At 49.2% G+C, this 22,487-nt stretch overlaps 11 protein-coding genes across 11 annotated transcripts; 8 read left to right on the forward strand and 3 right to left on the reverse strand.

Moving 5' to 3' along the window:
* Nucleotides 1-351: 351 nt before the first annotated feature.
* Nucleotides 352-1,903, forward strand: BU24DRAFT_356344 (FAD dependent oxidoreductase; the record flags this gene model as incomplete). The annotated part of the gene is made up of 2 exons (XM_033523897.1): nt 352-927; nt 989-1,903. 2 exons carry the CDS (start codon nt 352-354, stop codon nt 1,901-1,903), a joined length of 1,491 nt encoding a protein of 496 aa, XP_033378822.1.
* Nucleotides 1,904-2,346: 443 nt separating this feature from the next.
* Nucleotides 2,347-3,750, forward strand: BU24DRAFT_454847 (uncharacterized protein). Its single transcript, XM_033531342.1, has 2 exons — nt 2,347-2,920; nt 2,975-3,750. The coding sequence occupies exons 1-2, from the start codon at nt 2,663-2,665 to the stop codon at nt 3,386-3,388; spliced, it is 672 nt and encodes a 223-aa protein (XP_033378823.1). The 5' UTR covers nt 2,347-2,662; the 3' UTR covers nt 3,389-3,750.
* A 420-nt stretch (nt 3,751-4,170) lies between these two features.
* On the forward strand, nt 4,171-4,569 carry BU24DRAFT_319659 (lytic polysaccharide monooxygenase; the record flags this gene model as incomplete). The annotated part of the gene is made up of 1 exon (XM_033522914.1): nt 4,171-4,569. A coding segment is annotated over one exon (399 nt), but the record flags the coding sequence as incomplete, so codon positions are not given.
* Nucleotides 4,570-5,451: 882 nt separating this feature from the next.
* BU24DRAFT_467120 (Glyoxalase/Bleomycin resistance protein/Dihydroxybiphenyl dioxygenase) lies at nt 5,452-5,895 on the forward strand (the record flags this gene model as incomplete). Its single annotated transcript, XM_033532420.1, has 2 exons — nt 5,452-5,810; nt 5,859-5,895. 2 exons carry the CDS (start codon nt 5,452-5,454, stop codon nt 5,893-5,895), a joined length of 396 nt encoding a protein of 131 aa, XP_033378825.1.
* A 1,125-nt stretch (nt 5,896-7,020) lies between these two features.
* On the reverse strand, nt 7,021-7,810 carry BU24DRAFT_427609 (uncharacterized protein). The gene has a single exon (XM_033529267.1). The coding sequence runs from the start codon at nt 7,640-7,642 to the stop codon at nt 7,172-7,174; it is 471 nt and encodes a 156-aa protein (XP_033378826.1). The 5' UTR covers nt 7,643-7,810; the 3' UTR covers nt 7,021-7,171.
* An 826-nt stretch (nt 7,811-8,636) lies between these two features.
* BU24DRAFT_399872 (uncharacterized protein) lies at nt 8,637-9,653 on the forward strand (the record flags this gene model as incomplete). The annotated part of the gene is made up of 2 exons (XM_033525427.1): nt 8,637-8,844; nt 8,902-9,653. 2 exons carry the CDS (start codon nt 8,637-8,639, stop codon nt 9,651-9,653), a joined length of 960 nt encoding a protein of 319 aa, XP_033378827.1.
* Nucleotides 9,654-10,973: 1,320 nt separating this feature from the next.
* On the forward strand, nt 10,974-12,629 carry BU24DRAFT_399877 (aldehyde dehydrogenase; the record flags this gene model as incomplete). Its single annotated transcript, XM_033525428.1, has 4 exons — nt 10,974-11,470; nt 11,529-11,914; nt 11,967-12,440; nt 12,493-12,629. The coding sequence occupies 4 exons, from the start codon at nt 10,974-10,976 to the stop codon at nt 12,627-12,629; spliced, it is 1,494 nt and encodes a 497-aa protein (XP_033378828.1).
* A 103-nt stretch (nt 12,630-12,732) lies between these two features.
* On the reverse strand, nt 12,733-15,093 carry BU24DRAFT_356777 (uncharacterized protein; the record flags this gene model as incomplete). Its single annotated transcript, XM_033523915.1, has 2 exons — nt 12,733-12,823; nt 12,875-15,093. The coding sequence occupies 2 exons, from the start codon at nt 15,091-15,093 to the stop codon at nt 12,733-12,735; spliced, it is 2,310 nt and encodes a 769-aa protein (XP_033378829.1).
* Nucleotides 15,094-16,258: 1,165 nt separating this feature from the next.
* BU24DRAFT_312810 (uncharacterized protein) lies at nt 16,259-16,753 on the forward strand (the record flags this gene model as incomplete). Its single annotated transcript, XM_033522842.1, has 1 exon — nt 16,259-16,753. A coding segment is annotated over one exon (495 nt), but the record flags the coding sequence as incomplete, so codon positions are not given.
* A 1,365-nt stretch (nt 16,754-18,118) lies between these two features.
* Nucleotides 18,119-18,872, reverse strand: BU24DRAFT_59346 (uncharacterized protein). The gene has a single exon (XM_033534449.1). The coding sequence runs from the start codon at nt 18,610-18,612 to the stop codon at nt 18,202-18,204; it is 411 nt and encodes a 136-aa protein (XP_033378831.1). The 5' UTR covers nt 18,613-18,872; the 3' UTR covers nt 18,119-18,201.
* Nucleotides 18,873-19,010: 138 nt separating this feature from the next.
* Nucleotides 19,011-22,118, forward strand: BU24DRAFT_378542 (DNA replication licensing factor MCM3). Its single transcript, XM_033524667.1, has 5 exons — nt 19,011-19,214; nt 19,268-19,286; nt 19,339-19,437; nt 19,491-19,857; nt 19,908-22,118. Exons 1-5 carry the CDS (start codon nt 19,145-19,147, stop codon nt 21,975-21,977), a joined length of 2,625 nt encoding a protein of 874 aa, XP_033378832.1. The 5' UTR covers nt 19,011-19,144; the 3' UTR covers nt 21,978-22,118.
* The last annotated feature ends 369 nt before the right edge of the window (nt 22,119-22,487 follow it).

A 22,487-nucleotide genomic window follows, 5' to 3' on the forward strand; every position in this document is an offset into this window, starting at 1 on the left:
AGCTGGAATTCTCGTTGCGACCTTCCAGATACGGCATAGCTCCATCTCCGCGATATCGGGTGGCCAATCACCCTCCAACTTGCCAAATCGGGTAGTTGTGAGCGAGCGAAGTATCGGGACACGCGACGGCCAATGTTCCCCCAAGATATGGACGTTAAAGGTAAAGATTGTTATCATTGAACGGATTCTTAACTTTGAATCCCCAATTGATAGCATACTCCTTATCGACCAACAATGCCTTTCGAACCGGCGATGGGAGAAGACCTGCGCAGCAAAGCTGAGCGCCGTCTCTTGGCTCTGGCGGAGGCATTCCGACCAATTGAGTCTCCGAGAGATGGAGTTCACCAGCTCATGACCAATATAAGGACGGCTCTTGTTGCGGATCCCTTGCTTCCTAGACCAAATCCCACAGCTTCTCTTTGGCAAAATCCTGCGCATCCAATCGTTGCAGCGATACAATCTCCAACATTACCGACACTTACCGACTATGTCATTATTGGTTCTGGCATCACTGGCTGCAGTGTTGCGAGATCCCTTCTAGACGATTGCAAATCACCAGACGAAAGGCCACATGTTACTATTCTGGAGGCGAGAACGCTATGCAGTGGTGCGACTGCGCGCAATGGCGGACATCTCGTGACCCCGGCTGGACACACCTATGGACCTTTAGCGAAAAGATATGGAGAAGAGGCGGCGAAAGAAATAACTCGATTTAGCATCATGAATATTGACCGTTTGATGAAGCTGGTGCGCGAGATGGACCCGAAACTTCAGGAAGAGTGCCAGATGAGAGATGTCCTCAAGGTCATGGCTGTTTTCGATGAGGATCTTTGGAAAGAGGTGGAAGAGTCTGTGAGGGCGTTTCAGAGAGGCGTGCCAGAGCATAGAACGTTCCATCGGATAATAGAGAGAAATGATGTTCCCGAGGTGCGTATTTTGAAGATCTAATATATCATACATTGGAGCGGTGACTAAGACATTGTTACAGAAGTGGAATGTCAAAGGCGCATGCGGTGCTGTTGAGCATGAGGCGGGAGCAATATGGCCATATCGATTGATAACCGGCATGTTTGAGCGTCTTCTCGCTCGATATCCGTATAATCTTTCCATAGAAACCAACACCCCGGCGACGTCTATCCAATACATCGTACCGGATCTATCCACGACACCAGGCTCTGATTACAAGTACGCAGTATCAACACCGCGCGGTATCATCCATGCGAAAAGAATCGTGCATTGCACGAATGCCTATGCTTCTCATCTCCTCTCACCTCTGGCAGGCAGGATATACCCATTCCGCGGGACGATGTCAGTTCAAAAGGCCGGCCCAAACTTAAAGAATCTGGGCAACGAAAAATCATGGAGTTCTATGAGCCGGTCTCAATTTGATCTAAAGAGCGGTGTGTTCCAGTACGGACTGTATTATCTCCAACAAAATGGGAAAACAGGTGACATTTGGGTTGGAAATGAATGCGACAACGTGCTCGAAGCTCTACAAAGCGACGATACGTACGTATCGGAGGAAGGAAGAAAAGCTCTGCTGTCTTTCCTGCCAAATTATTTCTTGGAAGGGTGGCCAAGCGGCAGTAAACCAGATCTGAAAGCAATCTGGACGGGGATTCAGGGTCATACGGCCGATGGGCTTCCAGTTGTAGGAAAAGTACCAGAACATTTGACGGGGAGGCAGGGTAGTGACGACGAATGGGTCGCGGCAGGATTCAATGGGTACGGGATGGACAAATGCTGGCTCACCGGTGAAGCACTGGCCAGCATCATGATGGACAGGGGCGTCGCCACCTGGTTCCCGAAGTGTTTTCTACTTACAGAAGAACGGTTGGAGAAAACTTTGCATTTAGAGCACGCCTTGGAGAATTGGAGGTCCATTGCAACAAAAGCCACATAGAGCCTCAAGGTAGTAATAGAAAATGGAATTGCTGAAGCAAAGCTCAGCAAAACAGCAAAGATGGCGTCAAGACGTCCAAAGACATACTGTGTAGAACATCCGCAAAGTGAAATAAACACCTCGTTCGCAGAAAGTAGAGGCCAGAACAGTAATGCAACTCTACTCTGTACATCAGATGCATCTGCATGCATTGAAGAAAGTCTAGATACCTTTCGTGAGGGGTCTGTTTGTATAAGCGTTACCAAAGGGGTCTTAAGGCTGAGGCAGTGCGCTTGATGTGTTGACCGCATTCTTCTCCTTTGCTTAGTCTAGTTAGAGTTAATTTACGGGGAGGCCTTAAACCAGGCACCCACCAATCACCGTCCACCCTTCCATCGCTAGAGCCGGAATCCCCTCGATATCTTGTCTCCTTTCCTTTCCCATGTTCCTTTTCTTGTGGACCAGCGAACTTCTCCTACTGGCTCGTTGCCTGAGAAATTAAGCTCTCGGGAGACCCGTCTGTGGCTTGGACGTTGAGATGATCTGAGCACAGGCACCATCTCCTCTAGCATTGTCAAGTCCAATTACACATTCTGTTCGAAGGATGCGACTGCCTGGGATACGGTGTCATGGCAATTCTTCGTAGGACAGGTGAGAAGCTAGAAGAAATTGGCATATAAAGTCTCGACGATCTTCATTTTCTACCCATCTCTACTCATCGCAGCATTCAATCGTTCAGTCCAAAGTACCTCGTAAAATCTAATAATTCAATCGTTAATCATGAAGTCATTCGCTATTGCTTCTCTCCTCCTCAGCGCCCCTGCGGCATTGGCCCTGCCCGATGTCGTGGCCCAAGCACTCCCTGAAGGCTGCGCTTCATACCCTGGCTACAATGAGGACACCGGCATCGCTGGTCCCTGGGTTCTCCAGACTGTAGATACCGAGAACGCTGCTATTAACGGCTTCTCCGATATCTCCGTCTACTCAATTGCCTACAACCCCGCAACAGACCGCAAGCCCACCATTCGATGGGGATTCGTGAGTCCCCACAATGCATCCTTTACTTATATCAAAAACTGACAACCCGAGCAGATCAACTTCCCCAACGACAACAAGTACGCCAAGACCCCTCTCCAGTGCCAGGACGGCGTTCTCCACGCCCGCCCTGCCACCGACCTGACCGCCGCCGGCGCTCCCACCAACTACCAGTGGACTCCCCTGGTCATCGCGCCGTACCCGTACGCCGCGAACCTGATGTACAAGATCGAGGGCGAGGAGGTCAAGATCTTCGAGCACTACATCGACGGCGTCAAGCAGCCCGGCGCCTTCATCGGCGGCTACGACAACTCCACCACCTGGGGCTTCCAGTACCAGCCCGCCAACCAGGGCTCCAGCGGCTTGGACTACTTCTCCATCAGGCTGTTGGGCCCCAACTCGGCGGATCCTACTACCGGCGAGGCTCTGCGCGCCAACGAGACTAGGGGGTTCATTAAGATCCTTGGTTAGATGGGAGAGGTTAGGGCGGATTGAGACTGCGATGAGCATGGGGGTTGTCGAATTTGCATGACTACATAGAGTAAATGTCGGAAAGGGAGAGAGTATGATTGTTGGTAGTATCTCAGCATTCGCATCTTTCTTCCAAGAACACTATAATAGATTACGTTTATGTCCCCAGCTGCATGATGGGATTCACAAGAAGACGTTCATTTAAGGTTGCGTTTGAAATGTGGGGTATTGAGACACTCCGATATTAGATCGAGACAGAAGAGCTATTGAGACATTCTAATGTGAGATCGAGACTGAAGAGATCGTGCTGAACGACCGTCCATATGTCGTCAACGATCTGTCTCGTACGAGACGCAATCGAGTAATATGCATGAATATAGCCGTTCCGTTGTTTGTTTATCTTGCATGCGTCAACCGTAGATGTGAAAATCCAGATTTGGTTGCAGGGCGTTCACGACAATCTAATCTAAGACATCGTCGTAGTTGTATAGCGGTGTTAATATACTTTGCCCATCTATCTTACTGCAGCCTTGTCGCATGACTATTATCAAATAGTACGTAGTCTCTGTCAATGTTTCTTAAGTAGCATAATTTCATATACTTATATAGACCTATTCGCACTATAAAACTACTTGAAGATCATCACTATGTCATGGCTACAAGCTACAACGTCCGATACAAACAACATACTCTACCTCCCATGATGAAACTTCGCAAGATCGCACCCGCCCTCATCACCCTCCTACAAACCTCGAGCGCTCACTGTACGCAACCACCACTAACACCTCATCCAACCACACTCACCGCGCACAGATGTCTTCAGCCGCCTAATCGTCAACAACACCCTCTCCACCGACTTCCAATACATCCGCGACATCCTCGGCGTCAGCGGCACCACCCTCTGGTCGAAATCCTACCCCATCTACTCCCCCTCCGACCCCGATCTCATCTGCGGGCGCTCCACCTTCCCCCTCCGCAATCCCGGCATACAAACCGCTGTGATCCGCGCCGGCGACGATGTGAGTTTCATGCTCTCGACCCCCGAGATAAAAGGCGAGCCCCAGGGCTACATCTTCCACAACGGGCCGGGACAGGTCTTCTTGTCGAGGCTTCCGGACGGGGTGAGGGAGCTGGGTGAGTACGATGGCGCAGGGGATTGGTTCAAGATTGCGTATCAGGGGACGCGAAACGCGACTGCGTGGCTGTTGACGGGCGAGCCGTACATGAATTTCACGATGCCGGAGGCGACGCCGCCGGGGAGGTATCTGATGAGGATGGAGCATTTTATGCCGAATTGGCAGAGGGAGCAGAGTCAGTTCTTTGTTAGTTGTGCGCATGTTGAGGTTGTTGGGGAGGGGAAAGGTAGGTGGTTTCGTGGGAGTGGACGACGAATTGGTAGTTTGTGCTGATGGTGTGATAGGAGTGCCGATGGATTTCGTGAGGTTTCCGAATGCGTATAAAGAGGATGATCCTTGTGAGTTGCAGTTTTCTAGAGCTTGCGCAATGGATTTGTGTTAATGTGGATAGGGATCTGGTTTCATGACAATGCGACTGGATACTTTCCCAAGGATATTTCAGTATATCAGGAACCGGTTCCGAAACTGTGGACCGGGTAGACGTCGAGATACCCTGTTAAGGGCAGGGCCTTTTTCCAAAGACAGGAATGCTAGAGTAAGCGAGCCTTGATGCCTAGAATGCGAGACGAATAGCGGGCAGGTTTCCGAGAAGGCAAGACATGATTGGATATTGTAGTCAGGAAATTCGTAGTTTATGTACACTAGAATCGAAAATCCTCACCCGAGTGTCGGAATGGAGCATTGTTACTCATGTCTTGCATGCCCTTTACACCTATGGGGTTTAAGTCACTCTACTGATCATGTGTTTTCGCGTTGCACGCGGTCTCACCGGTTGCCTGGACCCCGCTCCAAGCTGACAATGCCATCACTATAAAGAGTCCCACTAGCAAAGGCTCTCGTACCAGATTCTTTGTTCAACAAAAGCCAAATTGTTAACCTTCCTCCTTTCTATCAATTTCACACAATCCTACACACACTAAAGCTACAATGCCTCAACGAGCAACAGGACTCGATCACGTCTCCTTCCACGTCCCACCATCCAGGTACGAGGAAGTGGTGAAATGGTACACCGCAGCGCTCGCCCCAATCGGCTACTCCAAGCAATTGGATTTTGGCGTTGCTTGCGGTTTTGGAATCGACAAGGCGTCCGCTGATTTTTGGATCGGCTCCAAAGAGGGACCAGAGATCAGTGGTTTACACATCGCGTTCAAGGCGACGGACCATGAGACGGTAGACAAGTTCCATGCCGAAGCCATTAAGGCCGGTGGTACTTGTAATGGAAAGCCTGGCATTCGTGAGATGTATCATCCGAATTACTATGGGGCGTTCGTGTTTGATCCCATGGGGTAGGTGTAATCGAGTTGCTTGACGAAATCAATGCTCACCAAGGACAGGAACAATATTGAAGTTGTTGACCATCAGGCCCATTAGTGAATGGTTTATGCGAAATAGGCGTTGTACAGGCGGATACAAAAGAAAGGTACTAGTAGCTGCCAGTGCAATCGCAAAATCTCAAGAATAGGAGCACATTTAACAAAGCCCCTGATTGAAAGAACACATTGTATACTGAATGTTTCAAGCTTTGTTATAAGACATACCCAATAATGTTATGTATAGCTACCTCTGCGAACTGCTTCAAGCAGGGTTCCTTTGTAGCCTAAAGCACAATACAAGCAATGGTATGTTTCCCAGCTCCTGCACCAGCATTATCCCCCTTATTGTCATGCTCAAGTTTCTCTACTACACTAGCGAGTAATTTACTTGTAACTGCTCCCTTCTTTCTGGCGCCAGCACCATAATCTCTAATTACCACCTCTTCTACTTACAACAACAGCGACAAAACTGCAACTACGGGCCTCAGGCCTCATATACGCTCCTATCCTAGCCATTAAAACAACGATCTACGTAAATCTCCTCTAGCAGGCTATTCGCGCGCTGTTCTACATGCTCTAGTTTGCTGTTCCTTACCTTATTATGCTATTAGCTGTGCACAATAACAGCGCTCTTCCCCTCGTATCCCAAGAACCTCAAATGAACACCCGTGAAGAACATTTACCTCTCCCCCTAGACTCTTAAAAATCGACCGATCAATCTGCGAATGTGTCATCTGAAAAGGGCCTTTTATTTCTCCGTTGGCAACTGTTGTCCTGTGCGCAACGGTTATGTTTCTGTACTGGCTGTCCCCGCCCCGTACCGCACCGCAGTCCGAGTCTAGGGGCCACCGTTGGACTAACAAAACAGGTCTTTGCGATACTACATGGTCAGGTAGTCGCTCATTCAACCTTCCTATTTACTACGAACACCCTACACGCACGACCTGAAATATTAATCAAATAACATCATTATTTCCTCGGCGATATATTGTCGATGTTAATGTCGACGTGTTGTGCACCGACCAGCCCAGCCCAAGTCTAAGAAAATCGGCATTAAGAACCCCACTCCGGAGCAGCACTCTGCGGTACGTGCATCATGCTCTCTCTTTTCCTCACTACACAGTACTAACTAATCATCACGATCGACAATTTTTCAATCGTTCCAAAAGGGAAAAGCATTTAATTCCGGATTGTATACACTCGCTATATCAACTACACCCATACGCCTACCTATACATCTATGCATCTATACCTCGCATCCTGTGTCTCCACCTCCCCACCACAACCTGAATTCAGCAAAAGATATTCCTGACAAGTTACACCCCTCCGTGATTCTACTGGTTGTAAATACACTGCCACTGTCCCTTGAAAGTGGTGCCGGCAGCGCAGGGGTTGTTCCCTGGCGCGTATCTGCAAGAGCCGACGTTGTCTTTCCCATTCTGCATCAACCAAATGTTGTTGTCCGGCTCTCCGCAGCCCTGCATGCTGTACTGGAAGTCCTTGTTGGGGAACGAGAAGCGGATGTTGCAGGGCTGGCCTTGGTCGTTGTACACGCCCAATTCCTGGTAGCGACCCGAATCGCATGGGTCCTCGCCGTTCACCCACGCTACCCACATGGCGTGGTCGGGGTTGCTGTTCTCGCGCAGGCCAATGTTGATGGCGCTGGGAACGTTGGGAGTCTGTCTGGCGGATACCTCGCGCGATGCGTGCTCGGCGGTCGCCGGCGCAGCAAGAGTTACGGTACTGAGGGACAGGAAGCCGATGATGGCAAGGGTGATGGATGAGGTGGAGCCTTGGATCTGCATCTTGGATGTATGGAAAGATTTCTGAGGATTGGCTTTGGTGGTACTGGAAAATTGGAACAGTGAAAATGGAACAGAAAGAAGATTGAAACGAGAGTGTGTGCTGCGACGAGCGATAAAGAGTGACTGCGTAAAGCGAAAGTGATGGAATTGGAGATGTGTTGATGGAGACTTGATGGTGCGGTACGCACCTCAATTTATAGAGAAGTTGAGACATGCTTCTCCCCTCCACCTCTTCCCTCCTCCACTCCTGCGCCCCCCAGCTTGATCTCGAACTGCCATCTAGCCCATACTCAATCGCGACAGTTTTTTTTTTTAGCAAAGTCGAAATAGATCCATAACATGAGTTCAACTTTGATATCTGCAATTCCCGGAGTCCGGTTTCAGTGAACAGAATCCTCGAGTATTGGTACCACATTTTCAGGCTGGAGACGAGATCACATTCGCGCTCCACTCGTATGGCATTCATGTCTGCAACATCGGGAAAATAGAAAAATGTTGCCTGTCCCTCTGAAATCCGGACATGTTCGAGAGATCTTCGTATATTATAGTGACGAAACGCATCAAAACAGCTAGCGCCATGCACGGATGCACATGGATCGGACTTGCATACCAACACTCCTATTCTGGTTGACATTTATGCAGCCAAAACAATCGAGACGTCTCGGAGATTATTCAAACATTTCTCAGCGCCGTTGAAATTTATGGTCACTTATCAAAAACTGGAGATGTTGGGTTGTTACTAACAAGCGCTCATTCTGATTTGGGTTGTAGCAGTAGAAGGCAGATATATAAAAGCTCATTCTGATCGATGCTTTCTCGACTATCAACACATTCATTCACTTGAAGATCAACACACTCTTTTCATCGAAGATTACCACACTCTTTCAGCCAAAAATCACCACATTCGTTTACTTGCACACCAATTGTTGAGAACTCATCAGCTACCAAGTCATCCTCTTTTTTTTTTCAGAAACCCAGCAACACCTCTTCCAACATGTCTGTCATTGACGCCATCGGTCTCGTGGGAACCCTCCTCACCACCATCGGTTTCGCTCAGTCGAACTTGCCAGACGCGAGCCCTCGCGGTGCATCTATCCGCGTTAAAGTCGGGCTTCAGAATACTACCAGCTCAGACTATGGCGGCAGAATTGCAAAGATCCAAGCCTACGACTCTAACAATGCCAAGATCGGTGATCTGTCTCGTGAGTGCTTGATATGCTCCCCATCTTTGAACAAATCATGCTGACTTCTGTACACAGCTGGAGCAGATATCCAGAGTGGCGATATCGCTGATTACACATTTGACCAGCAGAGCCCTGGCACGCAATCACAGTATATTTCATTTCTCGGCACCAACGGCGGCATCTGTCTCTCTTGGATTGTCTTGAAGAACCTCGACGGTGCTGCCGATGCCGCCTGGACAGGTGATGTGGGCTACAAATGTGGCCATGCTTGGAACTGGGGCAGGGAGGTTGCAGGACGCGACTCCAATGGCCAGCCCTACAAACCTTTCTGCACATGGATCGATGCAGACCACACAGACAACATTGACACTGGAGCTATCAAGATCGATTTCTTGGCCTACGGCGAAAAGCTTAAAGACACCATTTCTCAGGATACCGCCTGCTCGAAGACAATCTTCGCCAAAGACGCCGTGGAGATCGACGGTGTCCCAAGCAAGAAGACCAGGCGAGCTATCAGCAAAGACCGCCCTCAGTGGATGACCGATCGCCTCCTCGTCTCCTCGTTCCCATCTGACAATGCCACTATGCTCTGCCAGTCCGAGACAAGCTACGGCCCAGACGCTATTGGTTCGGACGGCTACTACTGCAACATGGCTACCCGCGAGCTGTTCCCTCTCTGCGAGATGCACAACGTTGAGGGCTGCATTAACATCGACAAGGACAACAAAGTCGTCACCAAGCGCTCTCTGGTTGCCAAACGCTCCACCGACCTCCATTACCGATCCTACACACAGGTCGACCACCTCGACGTCAATGAGGTCGATTAAATAGGTCTCGCATCCGTCCGTCTTTCATGCCGTTGAGTTCTCGGTTGGGGAGTTGTGCATGATACCTGACGCCACCCTCTTGCATTGCTTCTTGCAGTGCGCATTGTGTTCCTAGCGTTATTCGTTGCAGCTCATCCCTTCAGCATATCATCCTGGCGTTGTTCGTTGCAGTTCGTCCCTTCAGCATAGCATTCTTAGAGTTTCCTCCGTAGCAATTGAGATCTTTTCACCACTACACATGAGCATGAACCGTCCTTGTACTCTTTCTGTCCCTTTAATCTGACTGCTAACGTTAATTCCTGATAAATCGATAACTCTGTACGCCGCCTCCTTCGCTCTTCTCCCTTTGTCATAGTTTATTATACGAAGGTTCCGTCGATCCCCACTCACGCACCGTGACACATGAGAAACTACACGTCCTGTGCCATTACCCCCCTTCCCCGAAGACATGGAACACTGGCAGCTGATCACATGACATATACCATACCACCTCTACATTTGTATGTATTGCCATGGGTCATTGTACGATACGGTGTAATAGGTAATAGCGCATCATTATCGTGGAGGTATTGTAGCGACATGATGGAGACAAATTAAGAGAGAGTAGTCGATCACGCTTTTCGCAATTCACAGTAGAACACCCAATGTTTGTTCCTGTCTGGCACAGCGATTCGATGTTGAAATAGAGGCATAGAATGGGTGCCTGGATACGTAGATACTGTGGTGTAAAAAGAAAAGGTGTTAGTAGCTGTCTAATTAGTTACAAAATTTTACAAATAGAAGTATATTTAATGAAGATGATGATTAAGAAAGTGTTAATGTCCTATGCCTTATAAGATATGCTAAAAAAACTTAAGATATATATAGAGCTGTATAGCTAATAAGTAAGTAAAAAATTATCAGTAGGTTAACGAGTTAACGAGATAGCGATGGTGTGGATACTTGAAGGGTTGCCGGATCGCCGTTCCTACACTTCTCATTTTGGCGACGCTATTTGTCTTGTGCCTCCTACTACACCCACACCTGCGCGACATACTGCGTTTTTGGGAAGTGAATATCGCATCTGACATCATTTCCTGTCAGCAACAAGAAAAGTAAATCGAAAGGGCCCCACAACTCTCCAGGTGCTATCATCTTGGTGTTGTCGAACTGAGTATGTTTGCGGCCTGTTTTGGTATCTCGGGCTTCCATAGCATGGTGGCGGGTACCCGAGGCGTAGACCAAAGGGTTCGTATAAAGAGAATCAGAAAGTACACGGACCCAATCTTTCACAAAGACTTCTTTTAAGCTATACTATTCATATCTTGAGCAAACACCGTTATGCCTTTCATCCAAGACGCCGGGGCGCCAGACGGCCTTCCTGTTGTTCCCCTGTACGTGAATGGAAGCCCCCACCCCGTGGACAAAGACCGCCTATTTCCCATCGTGAATTCCGTAGAGAATAAAACTATTCACTACGCTGTATCTGCAGACCCCGACTCTGCGACACGAGCCTGCGATGCAGCATCCGAGGCCTTCAAGTCATGGCGGAAAACATCGCCTGCGCATCGTCGCTCGCTGCTTCTCAAGGCGGCGGACGTACTTGATCGCAGACGGGAGGAAATCATGGACTGGCAGGTCAGAGAGACGAGCTGCCCCAAGGAATTTGCGGCGTTCAACATAATGGCGGGCGCGATGTATGCAAGGGAGATCGCGGCCGCGACCAGTGAGATTCGAGGCACGGTATCACAGAGGCTGTCGAAGCCAGATGGGGAGGAAATCGGTGGCCTTACTATTGTTGTGCGGGAGCCGGTGGGCGTAGTACTCATCATCCCTCCGTAAGTGCTGACGACTGTCGTCATCAAGTTGGAAACGATTCACTGATGTAACACGTAGTTGGAATGGGGCAGTCATCTTGCCAGTCCGCGCAATCAGTATGGCTTTGGCGGCTGGATGTGCAATAGTCGTCAAAGCATCTGAGCTTTGCCCTCGCCTCCACAGTGTCCTTGTGGAATGCTTCGAAGAAGCCGGTATCCCTAAGGGAGTCTTGAACATCATCCAAGCGAAGAGAGAGGATGCTGTGCAAGTGGTTGAATCGATAGTATCACATAAAGCTATTCGAAAGGTCGATTTCATTGGCAGCGCTGCAGTTGGTAGCAAGATTGGCCAAGTATGCGCCAAATACCTAAAACCAATCCTGATGGAACTGGGCGGTAAGGGCCCTGCGATAATTCTAGAAGATGCAGATCTGCAAAAGGCCGCTCAACTCTGTGCTATGGGTGGTATGTATCGTCCATTCTACTACTTGACAATACTTTTGCTTATTATTTGAAGCCGTCGCCGATCATGGACAGTTGTGCTTTTCCACCGAACGGATCATCGTACACAAGAGTGTTTATGATCGCTTTGTTGCGATCCTCACGGCCATTTTCTCCAAGATTCCCGCAGCCGGCGATTCTGTTACAAGACAATCAGCAACGCATGCCTACGATGTCCTAGTAGACGCTCAAGAGAAGGGCGCAAAGTTTCTCGTCGGCGGACCTGAATACATCCGTCCGACAAGTCTAAAGCCAACCCTCGTTACAAATGTTTCGCGCGATGCTCGAATATGGGACGAAGAGACTTTTGGTCCATCCGCATCAGTGTACATTGCAGAAGACGACGACGATGCAATTGCGAAGGCCAACGACTCAGCGTACGGGTTGAACGCCGCCGTCCACAGTACGAGCTGGGAGCACGCTTACAATGTATCTAAGCAACTTGAGTACGGCCAGGTTCACATCAACAACATGACACCTTCAGATTCTCGTAAGTCAGCAACTTTACTTGGTAGAGACACCTGAAACTAATTAAGGCTTAGCCGGAGCACCGATTCGGGGAGTGAAGGGGTCTGGGTGGGGACAATCGAATTCGATTTGGGGGATCCACGAGTTCAGCATCGAGAAAACACTGTCATTCCATCCGTCGGAGGTCAACCCTCTGATTATGCCCTCATGATCAACAGATTGTTGAGATTTCTATCTTGTTGTTCCGTTTGTCTTGCTCGCAGCCAATTTCCTCTGTTCTAGCCGGTATTCTGGAAGTCGCATCCACCTATCGCTTATGAAGGAGTATAAAATGCCGGCGCAGTCGTCACCAACGCAGAGATGGACCAAACGATCGTCAGTATCTCCAGTCTTGGAGGGCAATACCTAGATGTTTCTTAGCTTTACTAAAAATGTTCTTGGGATTTGATCACTCACTCGTCCGCTGCAAGAGCGATGAATCCTCCCCAAAAGAGCCATTGCGCAATCCAAAGCAAGAACACGCTGAGGATTGCAATACAAACCAACCTCAATACTACCTTTGAAATGGTTTGTTTGTTTCGTACGGCGATAAAGAAAGTACCATATCCCATGCTCTGGCATTCACCACTGTTCAGTAATGAATCTACTTCTCGGATTGGATCGTTGTGTAGCCAGTGCCGCGCGATGTTGTCTTCCAAATCCTCCCATCTTTGGTTGAACAAACCCATCATGTTTTCCATCGTTTCCTTTCGCATGTTCGACGATGCCGTGGGTATTCGCGTCTCGTACCTCCCTAGCACGGATTTGCGTTTGCTTCTGCATGATGCTAAAATCAACAAGACTACTGCAACGATTGCAACAGCTAGCCACATCAGCGCGCCCATGTAGACTAGCAATGCTGACTTCCAAACAGAAATCCTGCTCATCCTGTCATTGTAAAGATTGTGCTCTTGGCCGTAATCGAATGTCATGTACATATAGTACCAACCTAGGGCTTGCAGAATCATCTCTCCAGTCAAGGTTGCCGCGACGACCGAAGATTCGAAGGTCTCCGGAAATCTCTGAAGAGCCAAGATAGTAGTCAACCACGAGGGTCTCGGCATCGTGCACCAAAGGAGTACGAGTTCCTGCACAGGAACAAGCTCGTATCCAGGAGTTGATTGCACGATACTCGCGTTAATCCAATTCGTAAGAAGATGAACAACAGCCATCAAGATTCCGCTGACAAGCCAATCCGATGGTATTAGCTGACTACCAAGTCTGTGGACAACGTGGTGCACTGCTTCCACTTTAATTAAGTGCAGCCCAGCGACGACCGGACCTAGGTTGATGAACAGAAGGCTCGCAAGTTTCCAGTTCAGGGAATCAGACGACTGTGTGGGAGTTAGGGAAGTCATAGGCGATGTTGAAGCCGAGCTATTTTCTTGAACAGCCTTTACGTTCCATTGCCAGGGTATTAGATCAAGGGGTATGACAGAGGCCAATTTGCGCCAGTTGTCGGGTAGGCCATGCCAGTCACTGACGTTGCCACAGAGGCTGTGAAGCCACTTCACATAATCGATCCTCGTTTCGAAGAGCTGACATGTCCCGCCGCAGTCATTGTAACTCATTCCTTTACAAAAGCATGCCCTATCCACCGAGTGTTGGACTTGGCAGAAGCCGCTGTGGTCCAGCTCACATACGTCCACGGCGCATTTATCAGGGAGTTGAGTGATGTTCGTTGGTATGTCTTCTATGCACTTCGGCCACTGCCAATCTCGTGTAGGTATGTAGGGAAAACCTGCGATGCGGGATGAATCTTTCCACTTTGCTGGGAGTGACTGTGGTCCACAGATGGCATTCATCCACAGCCGTTCTTTCGTGAGTTCCAGAGGCCCCCAGTTCCTACAGGGTTCACTGGATTCTTCGATGGTAAATACGCTGCAGAAGCATTTCTTGTCGAAGTAATCCCAGTCACCAAGGCTGCTTCGGACGAGGTCGTAGCCCGCGGTCTCTGTGTCTAGCGATATCATAGACTTCAGGGATTCACTATATTCCCATGGACGGGCTGCGTTCCCGGTATGTCTCGTGGAACCTGTGAATCCACAGGAAGCTATTGAGTAAGAGTAGTGCTCCTCGGAGGAAGAAGACACCGCAGTTTGTAGGCATGTTGGTGCGCGGTCAGTCACGTCGACAGAAGCATATCCTTCCGCGAGCGAGGCTGGCGAAAGATACAACAGCTCGTTTGTATCGCCAAGGTGAACCAGCCAGCTTCTGTGAGTCAGAGCGCGGATCCAGTTGTAAAATTGTGCTTTAGCCAGTACCGATCGGCTACAATAATCGTAGTATCTCTGGACAAAGTTGGGTGAGAACTCCTGGCTCAGACAGCTGAGTTGAGTGAGCCATTGATGGTGAGTGCAGATGACTCCGAAATGACGCGTGCATCGTCTGCCGGTGCATCTAGTCATGGCACGCAGCCATTCATCTTGGTCTTGCGATGATATACATTGCGGCATTGATGGAAGATCTTCAGGATTAACCCAGCCACCATGATTACTTTGGGTATTCCAATCCTCACTGTTGTCGAGGTCTGCACTTGTATCAGGCTGTGGAAATTTCGAAAGTTCCGTGCTGCGAGCAAGTTCGACGAGATCGGGGCCAGTGGTACGTGCAACTATGGCGTTCGCCCATAGCATTCTCCAAATAACGTGTATCCTCATTTCGGCCTGACGGGGAACGGTGTGTGTCCGTCTGTGTGCTGAACAGAAGGTTATATCAAGATGGAGCGAAGCTAGGCAGCCATGCAAGTGGTGTCCGCGGGGAATGTTGTGGAACAATCACCAGCCTATCAACGCAATGCTTGAAAATCAACGTCCACAGCCAGAAATTCGCTCTAAAATTGGTGTTTTCTCTTCTAACTTGAGCCTTTTTTGGGACGTACCTAATTATGGGTAATTTCCATCATAACGGGTAGTTTGGTGGGCACTCCGTCAATGTACGAACCCTACAGGAACGACTTGTTCGAAACACTCAATGTCTTATGTTTTAACATTCAACCTGAAATCGAATTACTAGAGCATCCGGTATAGTATGGCAGTGGTGACAATTGCTTGTAAGGGGGCAACCAAATGCCACATATGGCTACATCTAACACGGGGAAATATAGATACGCCAATCAACTGAGCAATCGCTATGGAAGACGCCCCTCCAATGAGTTTCATGAGCTTAAGGGATTCCAGAAATGAATGTTGTTCTGCAGAATCAACCAGTTTCCTCTGGCTTCATCCCTCCTGTGAACAGGCTTGTGACAACGAAGAGTCTTCCCCAGAAACACCCAAAATACAGAATGAGTGATACCAGATCGTCCTCTTCGTTATTTCTCGACACATTGTGCATCTTAAATGAACGGGACCATGCATGGTTGGAATGTAGGATGGGCCGTGATATGCTTGGCTATCCGATAAGGCCACTTTCGATTTTATCATCTTTGGGTCCAACGCCAATTAATAGCATCATAAACCAAGTGACTTACATAGTGAAAGGTAGAGGCATTGTAATCCTTTTAACATCGCTGATAGTTGGTGAAAAGCTTGCACCGCACCTGCCATGGTTGTGAGTATTTAACGCAATGGAACCACATAGAACAAGTCCACACATTTCCATCCTATTATTAGCCTCAAGAGCAACGTACAATTCATCAATGACACATCTAAATTAAGAATTTAAACAAAAATGGCACCTAATGCGGCGCTACGCAGCAAGGATGAAGTCTTGCTGGAACACTATGGCACGACCGATTGGGACCAAATAATCCGCGCGGGAGATCATGCCCGCCCTGTTCCACTCCCCAACCAATGGTATAAAATGGAACTGCCCTACGAGGCCCCCAACTGCCCCCGCATACCGTCCATTGAGGAAATCAATAAGGAGTTGGAGCCATTTGCACGATCCTGGGCCGGTGGGTATACATGTCGCATTGACAATTTCCTAGTGAAAAAGGGCTATCACCCTGGCATCATCCAAGAAGCAGAAACCATGTTGTTTTTGCAGAACATACGAGGTATGCGTGTGCCCAAAGTGTATACAGCCTTCCGTAGTTTTGACGAGACGTACCAGTGCGACGCGTATTTCTTCGTCGCAAAAATCGTCAAAGGAGAAGTCTTGGACTTGGCAAAATGGATGGGATTCAACGAACAGGTCAAACAACTTATCGGCTCTAAGATCGCTACACAATTTAAAATCATGCGATCAATTCCCTCGGAAGGGTTCTATGGTACAGTTCAGCATGGATCCTGGCCACATTACACGCACGGTCTTTGTTCACGATACAAGAAACCATGCGGTCCTTATGAGAGCTACGATGAGTTTTTTTCCGCATTATTCGAATGTGCAGAGCTTCGCGCGGCGGATACGTGCAGAGTAAAAAAATTCCTTGAGAGAGACATTAAATGGCTATCGGACTTCAAAAAAGCCATTGGAGAAAGTCAGAACAGTCAACCTGTCTTCACTCATATGAACCCTTCGTTTGAGAACGTGGTCGTTAATCCGAAGTTTGATCCCTCTGGGGTTATAGTCGACTGGAAGGTGACCTTGCTGAATTGGGATTGTGCCGGGTGGTGGCCTGCCTACATGCAGATCATCCAGTTGAGGGATTCGATCGTTTTAGACAGCGAAAGACAGGTGCAAGAAGTGGAACTTTTCCTGGAACAGGTGATGCCTCATTGGAAAAAGCAGTTTTCCAATGAAGTAAAGGTCATGCGGGAGATCAATCACTATAGCTTCTTCTGCTAGATGCCACGAGCACAGTTGGTGCCTCTGCACACTCTGTCACGCAATAGCAGAGTTGTGTGAGCGAATGAGATGATTTGATACTAGGTAGAATAGATGATACTTGATTCTGCACAAATATACAGCATTGTTTTGCGTGACCAGTTCTGCATGCAAAAGGCAAATCAGACACTATATCTACGCACTGTAGTAAAATTGTCAGGTTTCACGCTCCAGTGTGACGTTGAGCAAAGGGATACAAAGAAAGAGACATCTATAAAGATTGAGATAATCTGTATAAGGGTCGAGCCACCGATCGCTAGGATCAAAAACTCTCCCCTTCTATGAACTCCGCACCAAATGAAAACACACTGAACACAAAAGTCTTCCTTCTGTGAATTCCGCACCAAATGAAAACCCACTGAACACAAAAGTCTTCCTTCTATGACATTGCCCCGGATGAAAACACACTGGGAACCATCGCACAAAGGAATCTGATCACATCATCCAAGCCCTTTTCAATCCAAGCGCTGGGCTAGAAGCTCAACCACCGCGCAAACACTGAGCCAGTATCCACCAAGCTTGCCAAGTCGTGTCGGATGCCAGCACTCCTGAAGAGAAAGCGCCCTATCCCTCTCATGACGCAAGATCTCATACGAAGTTCCTTCGATTCGCCTCCCAAGGGGGGCAGTGATTGGCGTGCAATTCAACGAGCAAGGCCCTTACCCACGTAATGAAGGCTGCGTGTGGGTTGGCTGGATTAGCCAGGACCGGAATACCGTTGGCAATGGCATCGAATTGCGTGGGGTCTGGGTAGAAACCCAACTCTCGAACGGTGAAAGGAACAGGGGCCCCAATGTAGGAGCTCATCGTGCCATTCGTTCCATCCACTTCGAACTATCTACATTGAACAAGCCGAATGTTGCTGTCCAAATTGATGCATAGTCGAAGGCCGTGTCCATTGCTGAAGCGGATCGAGACAAGCTGCCTTCGAAAGCCTGCTTCAGCTGGAGCTGGCGATGTGGTTGATGTGTTCATTATTGCGGGTTTTCTTTGAGTGGTTTGTGTGATTGATAGATAGGAGTGGTTGCGAATCCCTGAAAGGTGCTTCTGAGGAACTTCAGAGAGGTGAAGGGGAATGCAAAAGTACGGTGGACTTGCGAACCGACAAAGTTGTAGGTGAATAGCGATTTGCAAAAGTAAAGTGGACTTGCGAACGGCAGAGTTGCAGTTGAGCTGTGGAATGCGAAAGGGTAGGTGTTGACTACGGTCATTATATAGAAGATTCCTGTTGCTAGAACCACCATTGCGCTGGGTTGTTGCCTCACAAACAAGAAATCATGGACGGGTAGAGACATCCTACATTCTGTGACGTGCTCATTGCTTGCTGCTGTACGTGACCCAAAGCGCTCATATTCTCTTTGTTCTGATATCGGCAAACATACCATGAATGCTGGATTGAGGCATCACTATTTGCTGTGTATCGACGAGACAACGTCTTATGTCTTGATCTGCACACATGGTGCATACGGCGTGTTTGCTTACAGCCTGATCTCTGGCAGAGTGACGATGTGCAGACGATTTGAGACATGGGCGTTACAAAATGATAGGTATCAAAAATTAGAGACTAGATTAGTCCGCGAGGCAGCTAGACTTCTGCATCCCTAAACTGGATATCCAGGAGGTTATATCTCGTTCATTATTGAAGCCTATGTCGGTGCATTGCGACGAGAACAAGACTAACCCAATTTGAGACTTTAATTGATTAACGCGTGCACGCGTCGCGCCAAGATCGACTATACGCGCTTCCCTCGCCAACCCCATTTTCACCCCTCCTGCCCTTGAACAACACGGCATTGCGACAACACACTTCTTTGAGATACCCCACATATCCTCCATTTTCGCGATTCTACGAGCGCAGCATTTTTGCGTTGAATAGGTCGCCTCCAAGAGCACTAAACCCTTTGCATATTCTGCGTAATGGCGGATTCTCTCCGCGATGAGGAGAAAAAGCAACGTCTGAGGCTCGTCGAAGAATTCCTCCTTCCTCGTATGTTCAAAAAATCTATGTAATCAGGGACCATTTATGCTAACAATCGGTAGAGGATGTGTCTGCGCGAAGGTAATCAGCTTCCCTTTACTCTAGTTGCACGCGACAGTTCTGATCAATGCAGTTACCAACCAGACATACTGGTTATGCTGAACCGGGGATTAAAGCGGCTCACAGTAAGCTTGGATGAGATAAGAGCACACAATAGGGATCTTGCAGATGGGTAGGATACAAAGGCAGAGAATCTACTAGGATTCCCGTGTTAATTCATTGCAGTCTGCTCAACGATCCATTTAATTTCACCGAATCCTTCGATATGGCCCTCAAGGAAGTCATCAAGGCCCTTCCCGGTCGACCAGCGCACGAAACCGATAAAGACGCCGTATACTACTGTGCCTACATTGGCAGCTTTGGCGAGTTCTCATGCAATCCGCGCACTCTGAGCTCACATCAGCTCAATCACATGGTGTCAATGGAGGGAATCGTTACCAAGACATCTCTTGTCCGGCCAAAGGTTGTCAGAAGTGTGCATTATAGTGAAACCAATCAGAAGTTTCATTACCGCGACTATCGCGATCAGACGACGACCATGGGTGCAGCAAGCACAAGCGTATACCCTACAGAGGATGAGGATGGCAATCCTGTAAGTGATTCCTCTGGGACATGATGGAGAATCTGCTAATTAGTTTGAAGCTGGTTACAGAATATGGCTTCAGCACCTATCGGGATCATCAAACTATCTCGATTCAAGAAATGCCGGAGCGCGCCCCCGCCGGTCAACTACCAAGGTCGGTCGATGTGATCCTAGATGATGACTTGGTGGATCGGGTTAAGCCCGGTGACAGGATCCAGCTCGTCGGAATCTATAGGTCTTTAGGAAATCGGAATGCCTCGTCTGGTAGCGCCACCTTCCGTACCTTGATCCTTGCGAATAACATAATCTTGCTGTCTTCCAAGTCGGGCGGTGGCATAGCGCAGGCAACAATCACTGACACTGACATTCGCAACATCAACAAAGTTGCTAAGAATAAGCGAGTTTTCGACCTCTTGTCACAGTCGCTTGCGCCTTCAATATACGGCCATGACTACATCAAGAAGGCTATCTTGCTTCTATTGCTCGGTGGTCAAGAGAAGAACCTGGATAATGGAACCCATCTCAGGGGAGACATCAATATCCTCATGGTCGGAGACCCCTCGACGGCAAAGTCCCAACTACTTCGCTTTGTTCTAAATACTGCTCCTCTTGCAATCGCCACGACAGGTCGGGGATCTTCTGGTGTTGGTTTGACAGCAGCCGTCACCTCAGACAAAGAGACCGGTGAACGTCGCTTGGAGGCCGGTGCCATGGTCCTTGGTGACCGTGGAGTTGTGTGCATCGATGAGTTCGATAAGATGTCAGATGTTGATCGCGTGGCCATTCACGAAGTCATGGAGCAGCAGACTGTTACCATTGCAAAGGCTGGTATCCACACGTCGCTGAATGCACGATGCAGTGTCATTGCAGCCGCCAATCCGATATTTGGCCAGTACGACATCCACAAAGACCCGCACAGGAACATTGCCTTACCTGACTCGCTCCTTTCCCGTTTTGATCTGCTGTTCGTTGTTACCGACGACATCGAAGATGCCCGTGACAGACAGGTCTCTGAACATGTCCTCCGAATGCACCGTTACCGGCAACCTGGGGCAGAAGATGGTGCTCCAGTCCGCGAGGAAGGTGCCCAGATGCTAGGTGTTGGCCTAGAGAACGACACAGACAACAACCGCCCCACGGAGGTATACGAAAAGTTCAATCCAATGCTCCACTCTGGCGTGACTGTCACAGTGGGTCGTGGTGCCTCTCGTAGGACAGAAGTTATCAGCATTCCTTTCATCAAGAAGTATATCCAGTACGCGAAGCGGGAAAAGCCTATTCTGACCAAAGGAGCTGCCGATCATGTCGTCGGGGCCTACTCTGCTCTCCGCAATGATGAGCTCGACTCTGGTACACGCCGTACATCGCCCATCACAGCACGTACACTAGAAACACTCATTCGTCTTTCGACCGCTCACGCCAAAGCCCGTCTTTCCAAACGGGTCGAGCAGAAGGATGCCGAAATAGCAGAGCAAATATTACGCTTTGCCCTTTTCAAAGAAGTAGTTGAGTCTCACAAGAGCAAGCGTAGGCGGACGACGCGGGATCCTGATGCGATGTCTACCGACGACGATAGCTCCGACGATAACGAGGACGGCGACGAAGAGGAGCAGACTGCACCTCCTCGCCGAACCGGAGGACCGAGCACTCGGAGTCAGCGTCCAAGCACGACTCAAACACCCGCTAACGACGATAACGAAGATCCAGAGGCTGAGGAAGATGACGAACTCTACCGTAGCACACCACGCTCGCAACGAACAACGCAACGAAGTGGCGTGTCCAAGCCCTCCGGCCGTGACAGCATTGCAACTCCCTCCCAAGCACCATCGTCACGCCCTGCGTCCCAACTTCCCCCAACGCAGTCTTCACAGTCTCAAGAAACCCAATCAGAAGACATCACACCCCAGCGACTTCAGGTGTTCCAAACCGCCCTAGGCCAGCTCATCGACGGTCCACTGTTCGCAAACGATGCAGCAGACTTAGAGCCACTCATCGCTGCAGTCAATGCCCGACTCGGCAGCGGGCCCGGCCGCGAGAGATTCGACACGGCGGAAGCAGAGAAAGCTCTCGAGACACTGAGTGACAGGAACAAAATCATGTACAGCGACGGCATCATCTACAAGATATAATCTACCCAGACCCCTCTTTCCCTCTTTCTCCACCGCCCAACTTACCAACCGTCCACTTTCACCACGCACTACATAGCAGAGATCACGAAACTCGATGTAATTAGGTAGATAGCTTTCATTGAAGACAGGATATACACGCACATGCCTCTTTTCCCCTTCTCCCTCCCTCTCCCCTCCTCTCCTAATCCTCTTGCCACACGACAAAGCATCTTCCCCCTCCCGCCCGCCCGCTAACCACGCCCACGAATGCCACACCAGACCACACCAGACCTCAGACCCGTCCATCATCCTCCTTACGTAGTCCATCCGCGATTAACCCTCCCATACCCCATCTCCACCACTACACGAGAGACGATGTTCGTACATACACCCACTCACACTACGCAGATAGCCTATGCGTCTTGTCTGCTGTCTCACTCGGCTCGCATTTCACTCTTTGGCTTATGTTTTCCCTTAGCGGTGTTTTTCTTATATTTACTCTTGGAAAATCTGGGGTGAGGGCGAGGGTGA

This window comes from Aaosphaeria arxii (assembly GCF_010015735.1).
Source record: "Aaosphaeria arxii CBS 175.79 unplaced genomic scaffold BU24scaffold_11, whole genome shotgun sequence".
In the NCBI taxonomy this organism is placed as follows: Eukaryota; Fungi; Ascomycota; class Dothideomycetes; order Pleosporales; genus Aaosphaeria; species Aaosphaeria arxii.

Coding starts and splice junctions, on each gene's coding strand:
- BU24DRAFT_59346 (XM_033534449.1), bottom strand. CDS start 18,612: ATGGTATGTTTGCCGATATCAGAACAAAGAGAATATGAGCGCTTTGGG.
- BU24DRAFT_427609 (XM_033529267.1), bottom strand. CDS start 7,642: ATGCAGATCCAAGGCTCCACCTCATCCATCACCCTTGCCATCATCGGC.
- BU24DRAFT_378542 (XM_033524667.1), top strand. CDS start 19,145: ATGGCGGATTCTCTCCGCGATGAGGAGAAAAAGCAACGTCTGAGGCTC. Junction 19,438..19,490: donor AATAGGGATCTTGCAGATGG/GTAGGATACAAA, acceptor AATTCATTGCAG/TCTGCTCAACGATCCATTTA. Junction 19,858..19,907: donor AGGATGAGGATGGCAATCCT/GTAAGTGATTCC, acceptor ATTAGTTTGAAG/CTGGTTACAGAATATGGCTT.
- BU24DRAFT_454847 (XM_033531342.1), top strand. CDS start 2,663: ATGAAGTCATTCGCTATTGCTTCTCTCCTCCTCAGCGCCCCTGCGGCA. Junction 2,921..2,974: donor CCACCATTCGATGGGGATTC/GTGAGTCCCCAC, acceptor CAACCCGAGCAG/ATCAACTTCCCCAACGACAA.